A 23634-nucleotide genomic window follows, 5' to 3' on the forward strand; every position below is an offset into this window, starting at 1 on the left:
TTTTGCAACATCTGGAGGTCCGCAGGTTGTAGACCACTGTCCTAAACTTTACATTGCACGGATCCCTCAACATACGATGGTTTCAACAAACGATGGTCCGTTTGGAACGGATTACTTGTATGCTGAGGGACCAGTGTATATATATATATATATATATATATATATATATATATTCTCAATATATATTCTCATTTGTACACTTACTTATAGCCTACAGTGAGTCACAAGAGCCCTGTAGCTCACTAGGGTGCGGTTATAAATATTTACATATAATTATAGATTTTTCATAAACAATATATGTTTTAGCACTTATGAACTTTCAGGGCATGCTGGGAGTTGTAGTTGTGTACCATATAGAAAGACACATGTTAAGGCAGCGATCCCCAACCTATGAGACTCCAGCTGTTGCAAAACTACAACTTCCAGCATGTCCTCACTGTCAAGTAGGGCTAAACGATTTAGGCTGCTTTCACACTATGAAGTTCACCCGTTAATAAAAGTACATTTGAAAAATAATTATTAACACCCGTTAAACCCCCCCATTCAAGTCAATGGGTTTTTTCGTTTACCCGTTATCACCCGTTATACCCCTTCATGACTAACGGACGTTAGTTGTGACGGGAGAAATAACGGGACATGCACAAATTTTCCGTCTGTCACAAGAAACGGGTAAATTAAGTTACAAGGGAAGTTATTTTTAACAATGAAGTCTATGGCAAACGGATGAGCCTTTATGTCATCCGTTTGCACCCTGTTTTAAAATATCAGTAATTACTTCTGAGCATGCTCAGAACAGTTGACATCAGCAGACTCCTGCAGTGCTGAGGGACCACTACTACTCCCATCATGGAACAGACTTCTTTCCATGATGGGAGTAGTAATTCCCCACTGAGTCTGCAGACAGCTGGGGAGGTTACGTTAGTGTTTGTACTACTACCCCCATCATGGAACAGAGTCTGTTCCATGATGGGGGTTGTAGTACAGGGGCTGAGGGATTGATCGCACCGGGTCTCACTTCTGACAGGCGATGCGATCCGAAGTTATTAAGCAGGGGAGCGGGCGGCAAGAATGGCCGGTACTGAGGAGCCATTCAGGGCTCCTGCGGGTTTTTAAAAAAAGGACAATGTCAGGGGACATATGTATATTAAAAGTGTTTTGTGTGTGTGTGTTGGGGGGGGCGTCATAGAGCGCTCTATATATATATATATATATATATAGACAGGTGAACTTTATTGTGTGAAAGCAGCCTCAGGGAAAATGTGCAATTGTGAATGTAACCCCCCCCCCCCCCCAGTTACATCCAATCTCACCCCCCCCCCCCAAATGTCACAACTCTACCCCCTATGTCACATCTCCTCCCCCCCCCCCAGTCACATCTCACCACCTCCCCATGTCACATCTCTCCCCAAGTCACTTCTTTCATCCCATGTGACTTCTCATCTCACCCCTTAGTATTGTAACATCTCACTCCCCCCCATGTCACATCTCATTTCCACAGATTTTGACTTCACCTCAGTAATTTCTTCCCTCACATCTTCATGGACTGTGGGGGGAGCGGGGACATTCTGTTCTGTCACCTCTTGTCCTGTTTTTACCTCACAGTTCTCACTCACTACTTGTTGTTGAGTATGGACTGGTGATGTAGGGGTTAAACACCTCACAGCGGTCACATATGAAGCTCCTGACTGACATTTACCTCACAGTTCTCACTCACTACTTGTTGTGGAGTATGGACTGGTGATGTAAGGGTTAAACACCTCACAGCGGTCACATATGAAGCTCCTGACTGACATTTACCTCACAGTTCTCACTCACTACTTGTTGTGGAGGATGGACTGGTGTTGTAAGGGTTAAACACCTCACAGCGGTCACATATGAAGCTCCTGACTGACATTTACCTCACAGTTCTGTGTCCTTCCTCCTCCTCACTAACTGTCATATCAGCTCCTTAGCTCCTCCTCCTGCTTCTATTCCCGCCGAGTGAGGCCCCGCCCCCTGAACGTGATTGGTTGGCTTCACCATAATGGAGTCTCCAGCCCGTACTAGAGCACAAGGTTCTTACATAATTGCACAATCCCCTCTATAGGACGTCATGGGAGCAGATGGAGCCTCTTGTGAGTGGAATAAACAGTATGAGACATTTCCTATAGAACTACAAGTACCAGAATAACACAAGAAAACAATTCATAACTTTATAGGGTGAGGATGATGCATGTAGTACATTATGAGGGTTTATTGTCCTGTGTGTATAATATCATGATATTTGGTAATAAGGATATCACTAAACTACTACTCCCATCGGGCTCTGACAGTCATGTGATATACTATAATGCACTAATCTCTTACACAGTGTTTGACAATCAGAGTTTTTCCAGTTGTTGCAAAACTACAACTCCCAGTATGTTAGCTGTCCGGGCATGCTGGGATTTGTAGTTTTGCAACCATTACAGCAGTGGTTTCCAAACTGTGTGCCTCCAGCTGTTGCAATGCCACAACTCCCAGCATTCCTTGGCACAGCCTGTGGCTCTGAAGCTGAACCAAAACTATAACTCCCAGCATGTTGTTCTGTAACTTAAACTATACTACTATATAGAACAACATGCAGGATGTTGTAGTATTGGTTTGAGGCAGCTGCAGAGCCATAGGCTGTATTAGGGCATGCTGGGAGTTGTAGTTAGTAACTAACCACAACTCCTAGATTTAATAAAAAGCGATTGAAAAGTCAAAACAGAAATGGTACCGTTAAAAACTGCAGATCACAGTGCAAAAAATGAAATGTATCTCGTATAATACTTCCTGTGATGTCATGCATATATAATGAATTATGTTAATTAGCGTGGTCTGTATTTTTTGCAAGAAATGAGGCAACTCTTGTTGAAGGGGTTAAATACCTCACAGCGGTCACATATGAAGCTCCTGACTGACATTTACCTCACAGTTCTCACTCACTACTTGTTGTGGAGTATGGACTGGTGTTGTAGGGGTTAAACACCTCACAGCGGTCACATATGAAGCTCCTGACTGACATTTACCTCACAGTTCTCACTCACTACTTGTTGTGGAGTATGGACTGGTGATGTAGGGGTTAAACACCTCACAGCGGTCACATATGAAGCACCTGACTGACATTTACCTCACAGTTCTCACTCACTACTTGTTGTGGAGTATGGACTGGTGATGTAGGGGTTAAACACCTCACAGGGGTCACATTTAAAGCTCCAGACTGACATTTACCTCACAGTTCTCACTCACTACTTGTTGTGGAGTATGGACTGGTGTTGTAGGGGTTAAACACCTCACAGGGGTCACATTTGAAGCTCCTGACTGACATTTACCTCACAGTTCTGTGTCCTTCCTCCTCCTCACTAACTGTCATATCAGCTCCTTAGCTCCTCCTCCTGCTTCTATTCCCGCCGAGTGAGGCCCCGCCCCCTGAACGTGATTGGTTGGCTTCACCATAATGGAGTCTCCAGCCCGTACTAGAGCACAAGGTTCTTACATAATTGCACAATCCCCTCTATAGGACGTCATGGGAGCAGATGGAGCCTCTTGTGAGTGGAATAAACAGTATGAGACATTTCCTATAGAACTACAAGTACCAGAATAACACAAGAAAACAATTCATAACTTTATAGGGTGAAGATGATGCATGTAGTACATTATGAGGGTTTATTGTCCTGTGTGTATAATATCATGATATTTGGTAATCAGGATATCACTAAACTACTACTCCCATCGGGCTCTGACAGTCATGTGATATACTATAATGCACTAATCTCTTACACAGTGTTTGACAATCAGAGTTTTTCCAGTTGTTGCAAAACTACAACTCCCAGTATGTTAGCTGTCCGGGCATGCTGGGATTTGTAGTTTTGCAACCATTACAGCAGTGGTTTCCAAACTGTGTGCCTCCAGCTGTTGCAATGCCACAACTCCCAGCATTCCTTGGCACAGCCTGTGGCTCTGAAGCTGAACCAAAACTATAACTCCCAGCATGTTGTTCTGTAACTTAAACTATACTACTATATAGAACAACATGCAGGATGTTGTAGTATTGGTTTGAGGCAGCTGCAGAGCCATAGGCTGTATTAGGGCATGCTGGGAGTTGTAGTTAGTAACTAACCACAACTCCTAGATTTAATAAAAAGCGATTGAAAAGTCAAAACAGAAATGGTACCGTTAAAAACTGCAGATCACAGTGCAAAAAATGAAATGTATCTCGTATAATACTTCCTGTGATGTCATGCATATATAATGAATTATGTTAATTAGCGTGGTCTGTATTTTTTGCAAGAAATGAGGCAACTCTTGTTGAAGGGGTTAAATACCTCACAGCGGTCACATATGAAGCTCCTGACTGACATTTACCTCACAGTTCTCACTCACTACTTGTTGTGGAGTATGGACTGGTGTTGTAGGGGTTAAACACCTCACAGCGGTCACATATGAAGCACCTGACTGACATTTACCTCATAGTTCTCACTCACTACTTGTTGTGGAGTATGGACTGGTGTTGTAGGGGTTAAACACCTCACAGCGGTCACATATGAAGCTCCTGACTGACATTTACCTCACAGTTCTCACTCACTACTTGTTGTGGAGTATGAACTGGTGTTGTAGGGGTTAAACACCTCACAGCGGTCACATATGAAGCACCTGACTGACATTTACCTCATAGCTCTCACTCACTACTTGTTGTGGAGTATGGACTGGTGTTGTAGGGGTTAAATCTTCCTTTACAATTTCTACAGACTTTTCCTGTCAGACTGTCCTCTCTAACATGGCCGCACTGGTGTCAGTCCCTGCAGTATTCAGGTGAGGAAGAAAACCTCTGTTCCCAGCAATGATGACATTATCCGGGAGGAGCGCCGCTCCCCAAATGCTGTTAATGATGGTGTCCAGCCCCGAAGGACACCGATGGCGCTCAGTGGACCCCCGTAACTTATTATGAGACCTGGCACCATGGTGTCGGCCATGTTATTGTTCACAAATATGAACGAATCTGCAAAAGTAGATTTTTTTCAGCGCAGAGAAGTGATTTCCGCCTCTCATTTCTTTGTCTTTTGTTCTGTTTGTGTTTCGCACTAAATAATTAGTAAAATTAACCCTTCACGTTCGTACAGCCATGTGGGGCATGAGAGGTGAAGGTTTTTTGTTAGATTTATTTTAAAATAATTTTTTTAAATTATTTTGTGTTTTTCTATCGTAATACATTATCCACTGTGTCAATTTGGCGGTTTACATACATATCGGGGGTCTTTTCTAGGCTCCCCCAGGGGGTCTGCACAGGATCCTCCAACCCCGACCCTATCATCAAGAATCCCTGTGACCTGAATGAAGGGACGGGGACTTGCGGTCACTATTTGGCTCATAATGGCGGCTGTGATCCTGGTAATTAGAGCAGGAGCTCAAGGGCAACAATACACACACTGACCGAGGGACAGATATGTTGTGTTTCTTCCATCTGTGAATAATCGCACTGACTGTGAGACTGTAAACTGTTCCCCGAGCTGCTTGGTGATGGTCTTGTGGCTCTTTCCAGCCTTGTGTAGGTCACAATCTTCTCCCTGACATCCTTACACAGTTCTTTGGTCTTGTCCATGGTTGAGAGTTTAGAAACTGCTTATACAGGTAACTCTCCCTTTAAGAGAGTGCTCCTAATCTCAGCTTGTTACCTGTATAAAAGACACCTGGGAGCCAGAAATCTTGCTGATTAATAAAGGGACAAATACTTATGCAAATCAATTCATAACTTATTTTAAATGGTATTTTTCTGGACCATTATAATTATAGACCAATCAATTTTTTGTTAGGGGGCAAATGTACAAAATCTAATTATTTTTTCCTTCACTGTATAAAGACTCAGCTCGAGGACGTTCCTGTATTCTGTTCAGCAGCCACAAGATGGCAGCACATGAAGCTCTTTGTAATCCATTATTGTTTTTATTGAGCCTAATTTACACTGTACTCTGTCTCCCCCTTGTGGAATCTTTGTAGAATTCCTTGCTTTTCCTTTTCTGAATTGACTGTAGAGATGAAGCTGCTGCTCACCTACACATATCTATGTAACATCTGTAGATGCGCGAGGGCCGCACCATGACACCGTGATACAAATGGCGGTAACTACATCTATAGATCAGTCTCCAATCTGTGGCTCTCCATTTGTTGCAAAAACTATAGCCGGGCATGCTGGGAGTAGTAGTTTTGCACCAGCTGGAGAGCTACAGATTGGAGACAACTGGTGTAGATAATGAAGAAAGATACAAACAATGTATAATGGATTTTGTACTAAAAGGGGTACTCCGGTGTTCCAGCGTTCTGAACATTTTGTTAAGAATGCTCGGAGCCCATGGTCGTGAAATAACGGGCACGCCCCTTGTGTTGTCACGCCACGCCCACTCCATTCATGTGTATGGGAGGGGGCGTGTCGGCAGACACGCCCCCTCCCATAGACATGAATGGAGAGGCGTGGTGTGATTCCACAAGGGGCGTGCCCGTGACATCACGACCACTGCTGCGGAAACCCGGTGTTTGTTTAGGACGCCAAGTGCTGCAGAAGATCTCTGAGGGCCCCAGCAGTGGGACACCCACAATCAGACTTCTTTTTTTTTTTGTATAACTGTTTATTTAAAGAATTTTGTATTTTAATACAGAAGAAAAATATGACATGTGTACAGTGAGCATGAGTACATTGCAATATATAAAGCAAAATTTGCAACTTTATATATATATATAAAGGAGAAATACTGTAGAGATGAAGTAGGAGGAGAGAAAGGGAAAGAAAGTAAAATAAAAAAAATAAATAATGATGAAATAAATTAAAATAAATAAAAAAATATATATAAAATCGAGAATCTCGCATGGCCATGGCACATCAGTGGTTATTCAGAGAATCATCATAATCCTCCCAAAGCCTCCATATCTTCTGAAAGACATGGAGTTTATTATCTAGTACTGCTGAAAGACGTTCCATCCTATACATCTCTTTAATTTTTTCCAACAGGGCTCGAGGCGGCGGGGATTCGGGAGATTTCCACCAACGGGCTATGAGACATTTAGATGCAGTCAGAATATGTAAGAGCAGTTTAGAAGAGGTGGACAGCATTCCAGAAACAGGGAGATTCAGGTGATATGTGGTTGAATGGAGGGGGACATGTATTCCCAAAACCTGAAGAATTAGGGATTGGACCTCCAACCAAAAGTGTCTCAATGCAGGACAGTCCCAAAAGATATGTTGTATAGAGCCAGGTCCAACCTGACACCTCCAGCATAGAGGGGATACCTGAGGGAAGAGGCGGTGCAATTTCTCTGGGGTCTGATACCACATCATTAATATTTTATATTGATTTTCCTGGTATGAAATGCAGGAAGATGACTTTGCCGCAGCCTTCCAAATAGTCTGCCATTGGGAGGTGGACAAAGGGGTGCCCAAATAGGAGTCCCACTTGTCCATATAAGTATGTCTATTATTGTCTATGCCTCCTTCACAAAATATTATAGATAGCAGAAATGAGGCCTTTTGTGGACGTAGAACCCCTACATAATAATTCAAATGAAGTGGGAGGTGGAAAGGGGGGGCCATTTAGGGGTAGTTCCAGGTAGTGTATAATCTCCAGGTACAGCTCGGAGGCACCATCTGGGAGGTCAAATTTGTCCCGCAGGACCGAGAAGGGGAGGAGGGTCTTCGAGCGTGGCTCAATTATGTCAGCTAAGTGAAAAAGATGAGATTGGATCCATGGAGTGACAGTTGTAGGGTCCCAACTATTTGGGATCAGGGGGTTGTACAGGAGGGGAGCAAGAAGTGTGATATTAGATTTAAGATGGAACATTGACATGGATTGTTTCCAAATGTCAATCGTCAATTTCATGGGACCCAATAATTTAGGGGAAGGACATATGGGGTCTTTAGACCATATAAAAAAACTCGGGTGTATAGGGGAGACCCACATCTTCTCTACCTCCGTCCATTTGTTAAAGGCCAGAAAAGTTGACCAGGATGGGATTCTGCGTAAGTGGGCAGCTAAGTAATATTTATGTAGATCTGGCACAGCAAGACCTCCATAAGATTTTTTAGTAGTGTGGACGGATGCAGGGATTCTATGGTGGCCCCCACCCCAGATACATTTCAGAATGAAGTTTTTTTAGCATGGTTTTGGGGACCTAGACAGGCAATGTTTCAAGCAAATATAATACTTTAGGTAGTATAGACATTTTGACTGTGGCCATCCTCCCAAAGAAGGACAGCGGGAGTGAAGACCATTTTTTCAAAAAAGCTTTGATATTATTCAGGAGGGGTAGGAAGTTTGCCTTATATAAAGTTGAGTATTTTGTGGTGAGGTGAACAATCAGACTTCTTATCCTCTATCATTTGGATAGGGGATAAGATGTCTAGCAGTGGAGTACCCCTTTAATAACCGCTCCATGGTGTCTGGTATTGATGTGAACGGGACTGAGCTGCAATACCAGACACAGCCACATGGACATAAGTGGAGCTATATCTAATAAAAAAAGAAGAGTTGTCCCTTTTATCCAATTTAATACAACCCCTTTGTAGTGAATGTCTGCCCTTGTATAGCATTTTGCTTAATGTAAATTGGTAGAAAAATCTGAACTGATCAATTTCCTATCAATCATTTCTGATCAATTTTGCCCTGCAGAGTCATAGAGATAAATGATAACCACTAGGGGGAGCTGAGGAGGTCACCGCAGACAGTGTTGTTATTGAGTTCAGTGTATGAACAGTCTGCAGTAGGCTCCACAGGTTCCTATAGTGATGATCTGTATTTTATCTGTATGCTTGTACAGGAGATTTGGAACAGTGTGTTATTAATAATTTAGGATTTTCCTAGTTGTGATGACGGAAAATATAGATTTTATAAAGACAGGAGGCTAGTAACAATGCATATTCTTCCTTTATTAAGCTCAATAGCAGAAAGAAACATGCAGTGTAAACTTTAATAACCAAGAGAAAAAAACTGTATAGGGTGCCTAGCAACCCCTTACACCTCCCTTCTCCAATCCGATTAATCCTAACTCAGGACGCTCCATATAAACCGACTCCGGACCCGCCTCCTCCTCTTTTTTTATGCGACCAACAACCGGAACCAATCATGTTGTAGAACCGCAGCAAACCGGAACCTGCAGATCTCCGCGACGAAACCAAACAATGTAACCAAATAACCTTCAACGATCCTCCGAAGTCTGAAGGTCAACCACGAACAAGCAAAACGAACCACTGGTAAGTCTTCTTCGCTTCAATATCCTAAACGAGACATAAAACACAACAGTTATAGGGAGGGAAACAGGGAGGGATGATACTCGCCTCCTGTCTTTATAAAATCTATATTTTCCATCATCACAACTAGGAAAATCCAAAATTTTATGGCAGACAGGAGGCTCGTATCAATGCAAGTTCAAAGCATAACAATCAACACATTATAAAACCATCATAGACACGTGAGACTCTGGTTTAAAATAAAAAATCCTAAATGTATCCTCCGACGACCAATCTGCCGCTTTCAAAATATCTGAAAGCGAACCTTCTGACTGGACCATTTTAGTAGCCATTGCGCTTCTGGTACAATGCGCTTTAAAGACCGATATATCGATCCCGGCCAAAACCATCGACTGCCTTACCCAACGGGATAGCATTGGGGAAGACACAGGTAAATAGGGAGAACAAAAAGAAATCAGCAGTTGAGAAAAACTTGGGAGATCTCAACGAAGCCGTCCGTTGTTCATAAGCTTTTAAACAACGCACCACACATATTTTAGGATGGTCCGGAAAATATGGATAAAATACTGAATGCAATTGTGTTTTCGTACGTCGAGAAATATCAAACTTGACACCTTGAGGAGTAAATTGTCTCCTCGAAATATAGTGCACGTACATCTGAAACGCGTTTAATGGATACCAAGCATAACAACATGGTCAACTTATATGATTTTAGTGATAATTCTTCATTGTCATCCCATGCAGAAAACATGCGGATAACAAGCGACACATCCCAAGTAACTTGGTACCTAGGGGTAGGAGGCCGTTGAAACCTTATGCCGCGCAATAGACGACATACCTCCGGATGCTGACCAATTGGTAGACCATCCACCGGTACATGATGCGCCGAGATGGCAGACCTATAGACATTAATAGTCCTATAAGCCTTCCCCTCATCATATGCACTCGACAAAATATTTACAATTCCGGGCAAAGGAGCTTGAATGGGATCCATTTGTCTCTGTGAGCACCAATGAACCCAAAGCTTAAAGGCAGATCCGTAAGCCGATCTGGTGCCTGGAGCCCAAGCCTCTCGGATGAGGTCTCTAGCTGACTGTGAAAAGTGTCTATCGAAAACTGCTGACCCGAAATGAGCCATGCAATCAGGTGCAAACTCCTGGACAGGATCAGCGGATGGAACTCCGCTGCCGGACCCTGTAAACGTGAGGGAAAAAGAGGACACAGCCTCGGATAATCCACAGTCATTCCCAGAACTTTTGGAAACCAAGACTGCGTCGGCCACCAGGGAGTGATCAACACTAGAGTGGACTGTTGTGCTTCCGTCTGCCATAATACTCTGGGAATCATGGCGAAGGGTGGAAAAGCATACAACCTTACTTGTGGCCATATTTGTAGGAACGCATCGGTTGCTACAGCCTCCGGATCAGGCTGCCAACTGAAGAACTGTGGTAGTTGGCGATTGAGCCGGGACGCAAAGAGATCCAACTCCAGCGGTCCCCACAGGGAGTGAATGGCTTGAAAAACTGAAGGATGCAACCTCCAATCGCTGCGTTCTATCAGGTACCTGGAATTCCAATCCGCCACGGAGTTGGATATGCCCGGCAGATACTCTGCTTGCAACAGAACATTCTTTTGCAGGCAAAACAGCCATAATTCCTTGGCGATGTCCGCCAGGACTTTCGACCTTGTGCCTCCCAGACGATTGATATACTGTACCGCCGTGATATTGTCCATGCGGATCAGTACACAACAATCTGACCTGTGGGAAGCGAAGCTTTTGAGTGCAAACGACCCTGCTAGAAGTTCTAGGCAGTTTATGTGTAATTGTGACTCTGCCTCGGACCACTTCCCTTCCGTGGAGGAAGATCCGCACCGGGCTCCCCAGCCGCTCAGGCTGGCATTCGATTCTATAATCAGGTCTGGTTTGGAATTGAAAATTGTCCTTCCATTCCAATCCTGGACATTTCGGAGCCACCATTGGAGTTTGTCCCAAGCCTCCTGAGACAAAGGAACTCGATCTGAATAGGACAAACCCTCCAAGAGATGTTTGGTCTTGAGGTGTTGTAATGCCCTGTAATGTAGCAGTGCCGGAAATATCGCCTGAATTGATGCCGACAACAGACCTACAATCCGAGCAACCGCATGCAAGGACACCAGTCCTCTCCTTAGCAAGGTCCTTATTTCCTTGCAAATCAGTCAACTTTTTGTGGGGTAAACTGAGAGTCGCCGAACGGGTATCTACCAGAAACCCCAAAAACTCCATAGCCCGAGCAGGGATAAGGATTGACTTTTTCTCGTTGAGAAGGAACCCCAGTTCCTCTAGAAGCGAGACCGCCCAGTGTACATGCAGTAAAATCTGATCTCTTGTACGAGCCATAATTAGTATGTCGTCGAGATATATTATCAACCGCACTCCTCGACTCCTGAGGACCGCCATAACTGGTCTCATCAGTTTGGTGAAACACCACGGAGCCGAGGACAGGCCGAACGGGAGAGACGAAAACTCCCATTTTTGATCCTCCCTTGTGAATTGGAGACATGGGCAACAAGAAGGATGAATCGGTACCGTAAGGTACGCGTCCTTCAAGTCTATCTTTGCCAACCAGTCTCCTGGGAGTAGTAAATCCCTGAGTGAATGTATGCCCTCCATTTTGAAGTGGCGATACAAATCATACTGTGTATGATTAAGGCCCTGCGGGCTGAAACGCGTCACACTGCATGAATCCTTGCTGTATCCCTTAGCAACATGTATTTTAACCAATAAAGAAGTTCCTTTTGCATGAGAGTCTGCGCTGGATATCCCTTTCTTTGCCTACTACAAAACATACTCGTTTAGATCCCGCAAATTGATCACAGCTCTGTGCCCTCCGTCTTTCTTCTTTACCAAGAAGATATTGCTGAGAAATCCCGGACGATTCATGGGAACCGGGGATATGGCAAGTTTGGTAAAATGGGGTCTGTCATAGACATATTGCACTTGTGTTCTGTGATAGGGTCTATAAGTGGGGCCTCGGCCAGAAGGACGACCCCTACTCCTCCCGGCCTTTCCAAAAACCTTTTGGCCTAGGGTCTTTTTAAGTGAAGTCTGTGCCTTGTCAAGGCTTGAAAATAGACCGACAAATTTGTTGATATTTTTTTTATAAAAGAATCTCCAAAGAGGAGACCCTCACCCGAGGAACCCGGTTCCTCAGTGGCCAGATGTGTAAGTTGAGGGTCAAGGCGCATGAGAATCGAGCGACAACGCTCGGCTGACATCGCCGTGTTGGCATTACCCAACAGGCATGTCATTCTCAAGGCCCACCCTCTAAGGACCTCAGCGTCCACTGGCTCACCCGTGGCAACGGCATGTTCAGCCAGGTTCAAAATCTTGGTCAGGGGTCCCAGCAAGTCTAACATTTTATCCTGCACTCCTTTTAAAGGAGCGGTCGACTCCCCTTCTCGGGTTTTTCCCCAATTTCAGTAGATACTTGACCAATATTGGATCCAATTCAGGGGTCATTGCAATCTTATTGTCAAGCGATGGCCTGGGGCATTCCGCCCTTAATTTACTGCGATTACCCCTAAGTATTTCGCCACTTGTGGCAGGGGCGCCCACTCCCCTGACTGCGGGTGAGAAATTGCATTCGGGTCAAAGAATGGGACCCCTTTGGAATCCAGTACTGTATGTGAAGATTGGGCAGCCGTGGTAGTGGGATCAGGCAGGGTACGACCATCTTCCACACAATCATCATCACCGTCACTGCTGTCGACGGAAGGGTTTGAGAGGTCGTCCGCTGAAACGGAGTCCTCCTCCATATAGGAGTCAGGCTTAGAACGTTTCGCTGAGCGCGAAGCCCGAAGTGCTTTGTCATCCTCACGGGCAGAGGGTTTGGCATCTGAATTGGGGGCGGAACCCGAAGGTACGACATCCTTTGTTTCCTGACGTGTGCTGGGGTACAGGAGAGTTCAAGACGTCAGCGCAGTGGTGACGCTTCCGGTCTGATTTCCCTGATTTGTGTGCGCTAGGCGCCTGAACTGAGGGGACCGGGGTAGGAATCAAAACCGCAGGGTCGACCGTAGCCACCTGACGGGATTGCAACATCGCTAGAGAAATTGATTTAGAAATGGTCTCATTTACAGACGCCATGGCAGACGCCAAGGCAGAATGGACCGATCTATTAACAAGCTGGTGAACTTGTTCGGGTGACAATAATTCGGGCTCATGCCCGGAAGTGGGGCCATCCCTCAGGGTCAGGTCAGCTTTAATTTCAGACATAGTGCAAAGTATTGGTATGGAAGGGGTTAACAGCTAGCAATATGGGGCTGTAAAGGAAAAAAATATATATATTATATATTCACTCTAGCTGACAATATTAGAAATACATATAACTATCAGAATGACTGGGGATTGAACCCTGAACTCAGCAAAGCAGCACTAGAAAGGCCAAAGACCTAACTACTGAGCCACAGCTACCAGGCTATGCTATAACACAGAACACACTTCACTAAATATAATGTAAGTGTGAAAACTGTGTAGAAACAGTACAATAGCAGCAGGACTTCAACCCACAACCTGTGCAGTTAACCACACCACAGACAGAGCACTATAACAAGCTGTACAGAAACAGGGGAAAGAAGAAAAACAGTGCTGTCCAGCTGCTGAACAGGGAAGGGGCGTGGCCACGAGTAGAGGCACTCTTGTGGCTGCGTCCCTTCTGCTGCACAGAAGAGCAGAAACAGAGAGCGAGAGGGGGCAGGAGCCGGCCCCCTCGCACTGTGAAGAAGAAGGCTGACATCACCAAGAATGGCGGACACTGCCACACTGAAGGGACTGCCGAGGACCACAGAAAAAGGGGGAGAAAAGGCAGCAAAGGCTGAGTGACAGTAAGTAGTGCAGAAAAATCACATACGAAATAGAACATAAGGCCCAGTAGGGAATAGGCAAAAAGGGGGAGGGGGGGGGTGTAGTGGAAAGAAAACCTGGGAGACCAGAAAACAGGGAAAAAAGCAGTGAGAAGCAGTACCAGGCAGAAAAGGACAGGGTCTGAAGTACCGACCTTGGTAATTGACAGAACAGTAACAAGGGCAAATAGAAAAACTGAATATATATTAAAAATGGGCCTAATGCCACATTCAATGTAAAATTCCACAGTTCTCACAAGAGCTATATACTTATCTTGCTATTGAGCAGAAAGAAAGAGGAGGAGGCGGGTCCAGAGTCGGTTTATATGGAGTGTCCTGAGTTGGGATTGGTCGGATTGGAGATGGGAGGCGTAAGGGGTTGCTAGGCACCCTATACAGTTTTTTCTCTTGGTTATTAAAGTTTACACTGCATGTTTCTTTCTGCTATTGAGCTTAATAAAGGAAGAATATGCATTGATACGAGCCTCCTGTCTGCCATAAAATCGAGCTACAACCATTATAAAGATCTATGGAGAAATGAATCCGCTCAGACTGTGACCTGATGCCGCCATATAATCAAGAATTAGGGGCAAAAAACAAAAACATCATGTAATATTTTATCTAATAATATAAGAAATTTCCTACAATAAACCTTCATCACTAGACGATTGTTACAGAAATGAATATTTATTAGTTACAAATCATAATTTTCATTAATATATTCATCATTTTATTAATTCATAAAGGGTCACATTTATACCTTCACCCAACACATGGTATAATCTGTGGCAGCTAAATGCTCCACCAATCAGATTCTGCTCCCTGTGATGTCACCAGCCTCTGGGCAGATTTCCTCTATGATGATGTCTCCTCACAGCTGCTCCTCCCCCTGATATCTTTATAGAACCATCATATACATATAATACAGCATGAAGGGGCTCGGTGAAGGTGGTGGTGAAGGTGTGTAAGTGTCTGATGGGGTCACACAGCTCATAAAAGGACAGCTGCCCGGCCTCATAATCTAGACAGATCCTGAATCTATCACTGGAGATCTGGTGAGGTAACTGGATCTCTTTACTGTCATGTCTCACTGAACAATGATTATTACACCACCGCCCTCCAACTAAACACCAGGACTTGTTATTATTGCCAATACCTGACTGATGTCCCCTCCTGTCTATACTGGGATAACACATCCCCACTCTCCACAATTCTGATCTCCTGATCTCCACATCCCAGTAATGTCGTCCTGAGGAGAATCTCCCGCTGCTCATCACCTGATAATAATCCTGGAATCTCTCTGCTGTTTCTGGATGATTCTGCTTTGTAATTGTCCAGGTTGCAGTTTTCATGTCGTCTGATATAAGGAGATTATAACCAGCTGTGTTTACATCCAGTAATATGTCTGCAGGACCCTGCCCATAGACCCCTCCCTCTCCTGCAGCCGCCCCCTCCCCCCCAGTCGTGACTATTACACCATCGCCCCCATATTGTGGACCTGACACAGGTGAAGCTTGTGTATGACTGGGCAGAGATCGGACACTGGGGGGCTGTGGCCTCTTTGGTTTGGGGGGTGAGATGGTCTGTAGATATGTCACTATATCAGAGAAACCTGCATGTAACATCCCTGTAATCACATCCACATCTACATCATGTGTGGTATCATGTCCCCCTGTGTCCTCATCACCTCCCCCCTCCTCAGGATCACACAAGTCACCTGTGTCTGGATCCAGTAAGACAGTCAGTGGATCCATCATGTTACACAGCTCCTCAATGTCCCTCATCTTCCTGGACAGCTCGTTCTTCTTTATCTCCAGCTTCTGGATGACATCAGACAGTGACATCTTCTCCTCCTGCCTGGAGATTTCACTCAGGATCCTCTTCTCCAGGTCGTCCAGCCGTCTCCTGATGTCTATAAACAGGGCAGTGACTCTCTCCGCTTCTCCAGATGATTTTTCTTGAGCTTTTCTCCAGCGTTCCTCCAGACTCCGGACTCTTTCCTCAGTCTTCTCTCTCTTTGTGATCAGAATCTGCAGAACATTTCTCAGCTTCTTCTTCTTCTCCTCAGAGGCCAAATCTAGAGACTCTATGTTATGTCCTCTGTGGTTTCCAATCAAACTGCAGGACACACAGATACAAGTATTGTCCCCAGTACAGTAATATTCCAGGATCTTCTTATGGATGGGACATTTCCTGTTCTCCAGGGAAGTTCTAGGATCAGTCAGGACATGATCTGGTCCCTTGCTGTGAACTTTCAGGTGTTTATCACACAGAGAAGCCTCACACATCAGACAGGATCTCACAGCAGGTGCAGGAGAGTCCACACAGTAAGTGCAGTAGATCCCGGTGATCTCCTTCTGACGTGGCTGAGTAGATCGGAAACGTTCTGCTACATTATGTAGAGTTATGTTCTTTATCAGTGTTGGCCGCTCCTGGGACTGTTCTCTACATTCAGGACAGGAATAAACTCCAGACCCGTCCTGTGTATTCAGGACCTGATCAATACAGTCCCGGCAGAAGTTGTGTCCACATCTCAGGGTTACAGGAGCTGTAAAAGTGCTCAGACAGATGGAGCAGAGCAGCTCGTCACTCAGATCAGCAGACGCCATGGCTTCTGGATTTACAAGAATAGAAACTGAAAGTGTATTTCATAGGGGCGTTCCAGCAGATAGGATATTACACAACCTGCGGCTGAGAGCTGTCTATTAACCCTATAATCTAGTTGAGAATGTGGAGAACTAGGAGAGTTGTATGAGTGGGTTGGTATGATGTGGGTAGTAGTCCTTGATGTGTTAGGTGGTGTAACTCAGAGTCCCTTTGTGAACCCTATAATGTCCTTTTCAAATGAAGCTGTTCCCTTACACAGTTCCCTTACACTGTAGTCAGGGTTTTGGTGAACTGTGACTTTACTTTAAAGGGGTACTCTGCTGCTCAGCGTTTGGAACAAACTGTTCCGAAGGCTGGAGCCAGGAGCTCGTGACGTCATAACCCTGCCCCCTCATGACATCACGCCCCGCCCCCTCAATGCAAGTCTATGGGAGGGGGCGTGACAGCCGTCACGCCCCCTCCCATAGACTTGCATTGAGGGGGCGGGCATGATGTCATGAGGGGGCGTGGCTATGACATCACAAGCTCCCGGCGACGGCTCCAGCGTTCGGAACGATTAACTCCTGATGCAGTTGAATACAATGCAGACACTTGGCTTTAGCTTGGTAGTGTACAGCGTTAGAATTCTAGTCACTGCCCCCTCAAAATAATTTGTTGCTCCCAGATATTTTACTTTGGTGCTTTTGCAGTTGTACTTAAGAATGTCTAATGCAGATGATGGTGACTCTCTGATGCACTAGTTTTATGTCCTTATTACTGAAAAAGGATTCTCACAGGGAGTGAACTGTGGCAGTGGGACTTTAGGACTAGGCAACAGGCTTGACTTTGATTGTAGGCAGGACTAGTGGACTTTTGTGTCCTATTTGTAGAAGGTATGACTGACTTTCACTATACCTAAGCTCACTAGAACCAGTCTCCTCAGTAATGTGGTGTAAGAAGAGCTGACATGTTCTCTGACCAGAGTCCAGGCCAACACTAAACTAACTATAAAAATAACGATTCACCTCTAATCTCATGCTAAGGGGGTAGAGTCGGGACAGCTTCTAAAGCTCTTGGCTAGGTGTCTTTGCTGTGACTAGATTCTGCATTCTGCTGTACAGTTTGCAACAAGGTATAGAGTAATTTAATCACTGAAAATGTATCCACAAATGGGGCTATGAATTACAAATTACTATAAAACGTAACCTTTATTAGGTACACTAAAAATACCAATCAAATACACGGACATACAAAAAGAAAATGGTGGTGAATACTATTAGGCCTCACATCTAATAGTAGTCAATTGCAAGAGACAGACTAATGGAAATAGGCCTGTGGGATTATGGTAAAAGATTATAAACAGGAGAGAACAATAGTCTTATTCTTGCAAATAGATTCAAAAGTTGTAATGAATAGTGTCCGCTCTGTACTACTGGCCCCCGAGAAAACTGTATAATAGGATGTATTTAAACAAGATGTATACCGGCACCGCTGCACTGTATTAAGACCTTGCTGGAATCAGCTCTCTAGATTTCTTACACATGGACATTAGTAACCCTCTTCTGGCCACAACTTCAGTAGTGCTCACCACTTGAAATAGTATCAATAGACTTCACTCAAATGTAGAAGGAAAAAGGAGCACATACCAGAACTATTGAATGCCGTGTTCACATTTATTTCTTCAGTGCGGGATAAGGCGGTGTGGGGAAAGTGGGAGGGTGGACGACTGCTTCGGAGGAACTACGGGCAACGGTCCGTGTCACGCTGGTCTGCACTTCATCAGGCCCATCGAGGGCGCGGACCAGCGTGACATGGACCGTTGCCCGTAGTTCCTCTGAAGCAGTCGTCCACCCTCCCACTTTCCCCACACCGCCTTACCCCGTACTGAAGAAATAAATATGAACATGATGTCACGATCACACCCTATCGGTCCAGCCAAGACATTAGAGAGTGTGATGGTGCAAGGGTTAAAGCCGCCAGACCTCTGGGTATCCACTACTAGTCCCAGCAAGTCACCAAATTAACCCTTAGATAAACGTGTTTCCACCAGAGCTGCCTTCAGAAAGGTGAGCTCATATATTTAGAGATCAAAGACCAGAGATGATTAATTAAACATTTAATCTGATAAAAGGTATCACAGTGCTGACTATATAAAAATACAGAAACAAATGACATACAGGTACAAAAATATATAAAAAAGAGTTTAGCAAGGCAAGTTCGGAAAACAAAAATGAAGTTCTTACAGCATGATGGTATAGCAGTCCTTTGAGAGTGAGGGTCCAGCTGTTCTTAGGATGGTCTTGTCAGCTTGTTGCACAGCATTGAACACACAACTTTTAGTCTAGCATTGTTTAAATATCATATCTGCTTTCTTGGAGGGAGACTCCATCCCCCCCCCTTCCCTCTGATCCCACCAGGGGGTCTTCTCTCTTCCTGACCCCTTATCTGTTTGATTATATGATGGTACCAGATGCACGACTTCAAAGGAGATACCAAGACAGCCAGACCTCCAATAAAATGCAATACACAAAACACAGTCTGATTGACCTCTCACCCATGTCTTGGATGATCCATCACACACAGTTATAATTTATAATACACATATAGGATTTTAATAATCAGGCCTTGGGCCTGACACCTCCCCCTTAAGATGGGGACAGAGAGATCTTGCCGTGCCAGGCTGATAGATCTGTCTCCATTAACCGTCTATTTCTTTTTTTGACACCACAGGCCTTGCATTCCCAGGCAAAGATGGCACTGAAGGGGCCTATTTCCTCATTTAGCTGCCTTTTCTTTGTAGCTGAGAGCTGTGGATTGATCTCTACATCCTGAAGGGATCCCTGGCTCTTAGCTTCCTCCACTCGGTCTAGTAGGGGATCACTACCGTGCCCTTCCTCTGGTGCACTGCATACACTGAGTACAACCTCCTCAGGGTCATAGTATGCCATATTAATGTGGTACTGTCTCTGCCTCTGACCTTTCTCATCAAGGGCAACTACATATGTGGTGGGTCCTAGGCGCTGCAGAATGGGGAAGGGACCCTCCCAGGCAGCCTGCAACTTATTCTGCCTGATGGGGTTCAGAACCATTACCTTCTGTCCCACTTCATAGACCCGGTCCCTTGCATTGTGATCATACCAGTACTTCTGCCTGGACTGTGCTGCTATGAGCTTGTCCTGTACCAGCCCAGTCAATGCCTGCATCCTGTCCCTGAATCTCAGAACATACTCCACCACAGAAGTCTCAGGGGCAGGTAGCCCCCCTTCCCATTCTTCCCTAACTAAATCTCGGGGTCCCCGCACTTTGTGACCATATAATAACTCAAAGGGCGAGAAACCTGTAGGCTCTTGGGGTACCTTCCTGTAAGCAAATAACAGATGGGGTAAATACTTTCCCCAGTCTCTGCCCTCCGATTCTACAAATGTTTTTAGCATTTGTTTCAAGGTGCCATTGTTACCGGACACTCTGTCCAACCAATGTAGAGGGTTGTGATCAGTTATGACAGTAAAATCCCTGCCATACAGGTATGGCTGTAATTTTTGCAAAGCCCAGACCACAGCTAGACATTCCTTCTCTATGACCGCATAGGCCACTTCCAAATGTCCTGCCAGGGGGGTCTCATGGGCCAACCTCAGCAGCTCTTTCCTGTACTGCCTAGGAACCACTAACTGCCTTTCTCTCTCCTGGGCCCCTAGCATGCCTTTGGAAAGGGACTCCCAGTGCAAGATATCATTTTCCCAATATACCCGATACCCATCTGTGTCAACATCTGTATACTCAGCACGTTGTCTCAGCCCTTCAAGGGAAGGGTCACTGGGCAGAGCTTCCCGGAAATGCTCATTTCCCTCCCCCCATCTTGGGGCATCAGGGAGCACATTTCCCCCAGATGAACTAGCATCTCCACCTTCCTCTCCCTCAGTTCCATACATAATAATGTTACAGGCATCATATACAGGGCTATCACTCCTTCCCTCCTTCTCCTTAGGCTCAAAGGATTGGGACATATCACTCACTGCTGGTCCCTCATCCTTAAATGTCACCAGGGGCACACCAACCCCTCCCCCTAGCCCATCTCCACTAGGTGTTGGCATTGGCAATGCATTGTCACCACATGTCACAATACACCCCATTTCACTTTTGGAAAACATTACTGGTTCAGTCACAGGTAAACATTTAGCAATCCCCTGCACTCCCTCCCAGTTTCCACATCTCGCAGTGTCTCCCAAAGTCTCGCACAGTATCTCAGAATGAACAGGGCTCTCTCCTAGCCCATCCGGTGTGCAGGTAGTGTCCTCTGGAGCATAAAGACAGAGCATCCGACCCAAATCATTCCCCAGCAGAACATTAACAGGGATGTCCTCAGAGACCCCCACCTCCCGCAAACCCTTGCCTGTACTCCAATCCAGGTACACACGGGCCATGGACACAGAAGGCCGCACACCTCCAATTCCTTTTAAAGCCATGGTTCTTCCAGGGATGATGTCCTCTGTATCCACCACTTTAGGCCACACCAAGGTAAAGGACGCTCCAGAATCCTGCAAACCTACTGTCACCCGGTCACCCACAGTTACACTCTGCAGGTTATCCGCTCTTTTCTCCACCGCTCCGGACACCAGAAGAACTGCTGTGTGTCCTCCAGCTACTGGTGGAGAATTCTTTTTGTTGGGGCAAGTGGCACTTAGGTGCCCAATATTGTTGCATCTGTGACATCGGCGGGTGTCCCCCTGACCCAATGTGGCTCCTGTTGCTTTTGGTAATGATGGCAAGAATTTCCCGGCTGGCCTGGTGGTGCTTTGTGGTTGTGTGGCTCCCCTCCAGGTACTTGCTCCAGCTTGTGCAGATCCACGCTTTGCTGCTGGCGCCCGGTTGTTGGCAAAGTCATCTCCTAGTTCTCCTGCTTCCATAGCTGTCTTGGGCTTGCGGTCCAATATCCACTCTCTGGCTTCAAAGCTCTGTGTTTGGAGAAACTGATCCAGGACCATCAAGTCCTCCAGGGCCTCATAGGTATTGACTTGTAGGCCCCCAGTCCATTGCCTGAATGCAGTCCTTAGCTGACCTGCATATTGAGTGCAGCTTTCTGTGGCACTTTGTTGCAAAGTCCGAAACTTTTTCCGATAAGTCTCTGGAGTCAGATTAAAACTTTTGAGCAGGGCAGATTTTATTGCCTCATAGTCCTGGTCACTCTCCGAGGAAAGAGAAGCAAACACATCCAGAACTTTCCCTCGCAACCGTTGGGTTAGATATCATCCCCACTGTTCTTTAGGTAGATGAAACTGCAAATCTGTTCAAATCCCCTCAGGAACACATCCAGATCACCATCTTCCTCCAACATGGGGAAATGTTCCAAGCGGGGTTTGTGGTCTCCTTGATCCTGCGAATCACTCCGTGTGGATGAAGCATCCCCTCTAAGCCTCAGAACCTCCAATTCATGCCTTCGCTGGGCCTCTCTTTCTGCGACCTCTCTCTCTGCAGCTCGTATCTGTGCCTCTCTCTCTGCAGCTCGTATCTGTGCCTCTCTCTCAGCAGCTCGTATCTGTGCCTCTCTCTCAGCAGTTTGGTACTGGAGAAGCAATTGGAGTTTCATATTGGCATCCACATTCCCAAGGTGTTGTAAGGCAGTCCGCATATAAGAGTCCAAGGCCTCATGTGGAGTACTGTCCTGATGGGGAGTAATGTTGTATTCCCCAGGAGATATCAGTCGTTGGATGGCAGTTCCAGCTGCAAGACTTTGCCTCATGTCACTCAGCTCTTCTGCACGGGCATCATACTTCACAAGATCAGCAATAAGTTGTTCCTTGTTCTTTCCTGCAGTAGGGATGTCCTTTTCTTGGCACATTAGCTCCAGTGCAGGCTTGGACTGCTTGCGATATGCCTCCATATTTCCGAGATGAGACAGAGGAGGTAAAACAGGAGATGGGGAGGACAGAACTTTCTTGCACTCTTTTTGTATGTCTTTTTTTAAACCAGCACTGAGCTCTGTCTTTGGAATTTACACACAAGAAGATGTATGCAATTTCTTTTTAGTGCTAAGATTTCCTTACAGGTAAAATCCAGCAAGCACTAAAAATCTCTAAAATATATCCCGACGCTGCCACCAGTTGTCACAATCACACCCTATCGGTCCAGACAAGAAATTAGAGAGAGTGTGATGGTGCAAGGGTTAAAGCCGCCAGACCTCTGGGTATCCACTACTAGTCCCAGCAAGTCACCAAATTAACCCTTAGATAAACGTGTTTCCACCAGTGCTGCCTTCAGAAAGGTGAGCTCATATATTTAGAGATCAAAGACCAGAGCTGATTAATTAAACATTTAATCTGATAAAAGGTATCACAGTGGTGACTATATAAAAATACAGAAACAAATGACATACAGTTACAAAAATATATAAAAGAGTTTAGCAAAGCAAGTTCAGAAAACAAAAATGAAGTTCTTACAGCATGATGGTATAGCAGTCTTTTGAGAGTGAGTTCCAGCTGTTCTTAGGATGGTCTTGTCAGCTTGTTGCACAGCATTGAACACCAGCTTTTAGTCTAGCATTGTTTAAATATCATATCTGCTTTCTTGGGAGGGAGACTCCATCCCCCCCCCCCCTTCCCTCTGATCCCACCAGGGGGTCTTCTCTCTTCCTGACCCCTTATCTGTTTGATTATATGATGGGACCAGATGCACGACTTCAAAGGAGATACCAAGACAGCCAGACCTCCAATAAAATGCAATACACAAAACACAGTCTGAATGACCTCTCACCCATGTCTTGGATGATCCATCACACACAGTTATAATTTATAATACACATATAGGATTTTAATAATCAGGCCTTGGGCCTGACACATGGCATTCAACAGTTGTGGTATGTGCTCCTTTTTCCTTCTACATTTGAGTGATGTATAATAGGATGTCTCAACCACGAAGACTGTCCCTATTCTGTCATA

The 23634-nt window shown here is 45.3% G+C and overlaps 3 protein-coding genes across 3 annotated transcripts in view; 1 reads left to right on the top strand and 2 right to left on the bottom strand.

Moving 5' to 3' along the window:
• Positions 1 to 3489: 3489 nt before the first annotated feature.
• The window catches only part of MANSC1 (MANSC domain containing 1), a 44986-nt gene continuing 24841 nt past the window's right edge, over positions 3490 to 23634 (top strand). The window contains exon 1 of the mRNA XM_056517926.1: positions 3490 to 3551. The gene's annotated coding sequence lies outside the window, so the exon portion shown is untranslated. The remainder of the gene's footprint in view (positions 3552 to 23634) is intronic.
• Positions 10634 to 14742, bottom strand: LOC130267762 (uncharacterized). Its single transcript, XM_056517927.1, has one exon. The coding sequence runs from the start codon at positions 11883 to 11885 to the stop codon at positions 10659 to 10661; it is 1227 nt and encodes a 408-aa protein (XP_056373902.1). The 5' UTR covers positions 11886 to 14742; the 3' UTR covers positions 10634 to 10658.
• LOC130267757 (E3 ubiquitin/ISG15 ligase TRIM25-like) lies at positions 14872 to 17081 on the bottom strand. Its single transcript, XM_056517921.1, has one exon. The coding sequence runs from the start codon at positions 16723 to 16725 to the stop codon at positions 14947 to 14949; it is 1779 nt and encodes a 592-aa protein (XP_056373896.1). The 5' UTR covers positions 16726 to 17081; the 3' UTR covers positions 14872 to 14946.

The sequence above is a fragment of the Hyla sarda genome, chromosome 4 (genome assembly GCF_029499605.1).
Source record: "Hyla sarda isolate aHylSar1 chromosome 4, aHylSar1.hap1, whole genome shotgun sequence".
NCBI classification, from domain to species: domain Eukaryota; kingdom Metazoa; phylum Chordata; class Amphibia; order Anura; family Hylidae; genus Hyla; species Hyla sarda.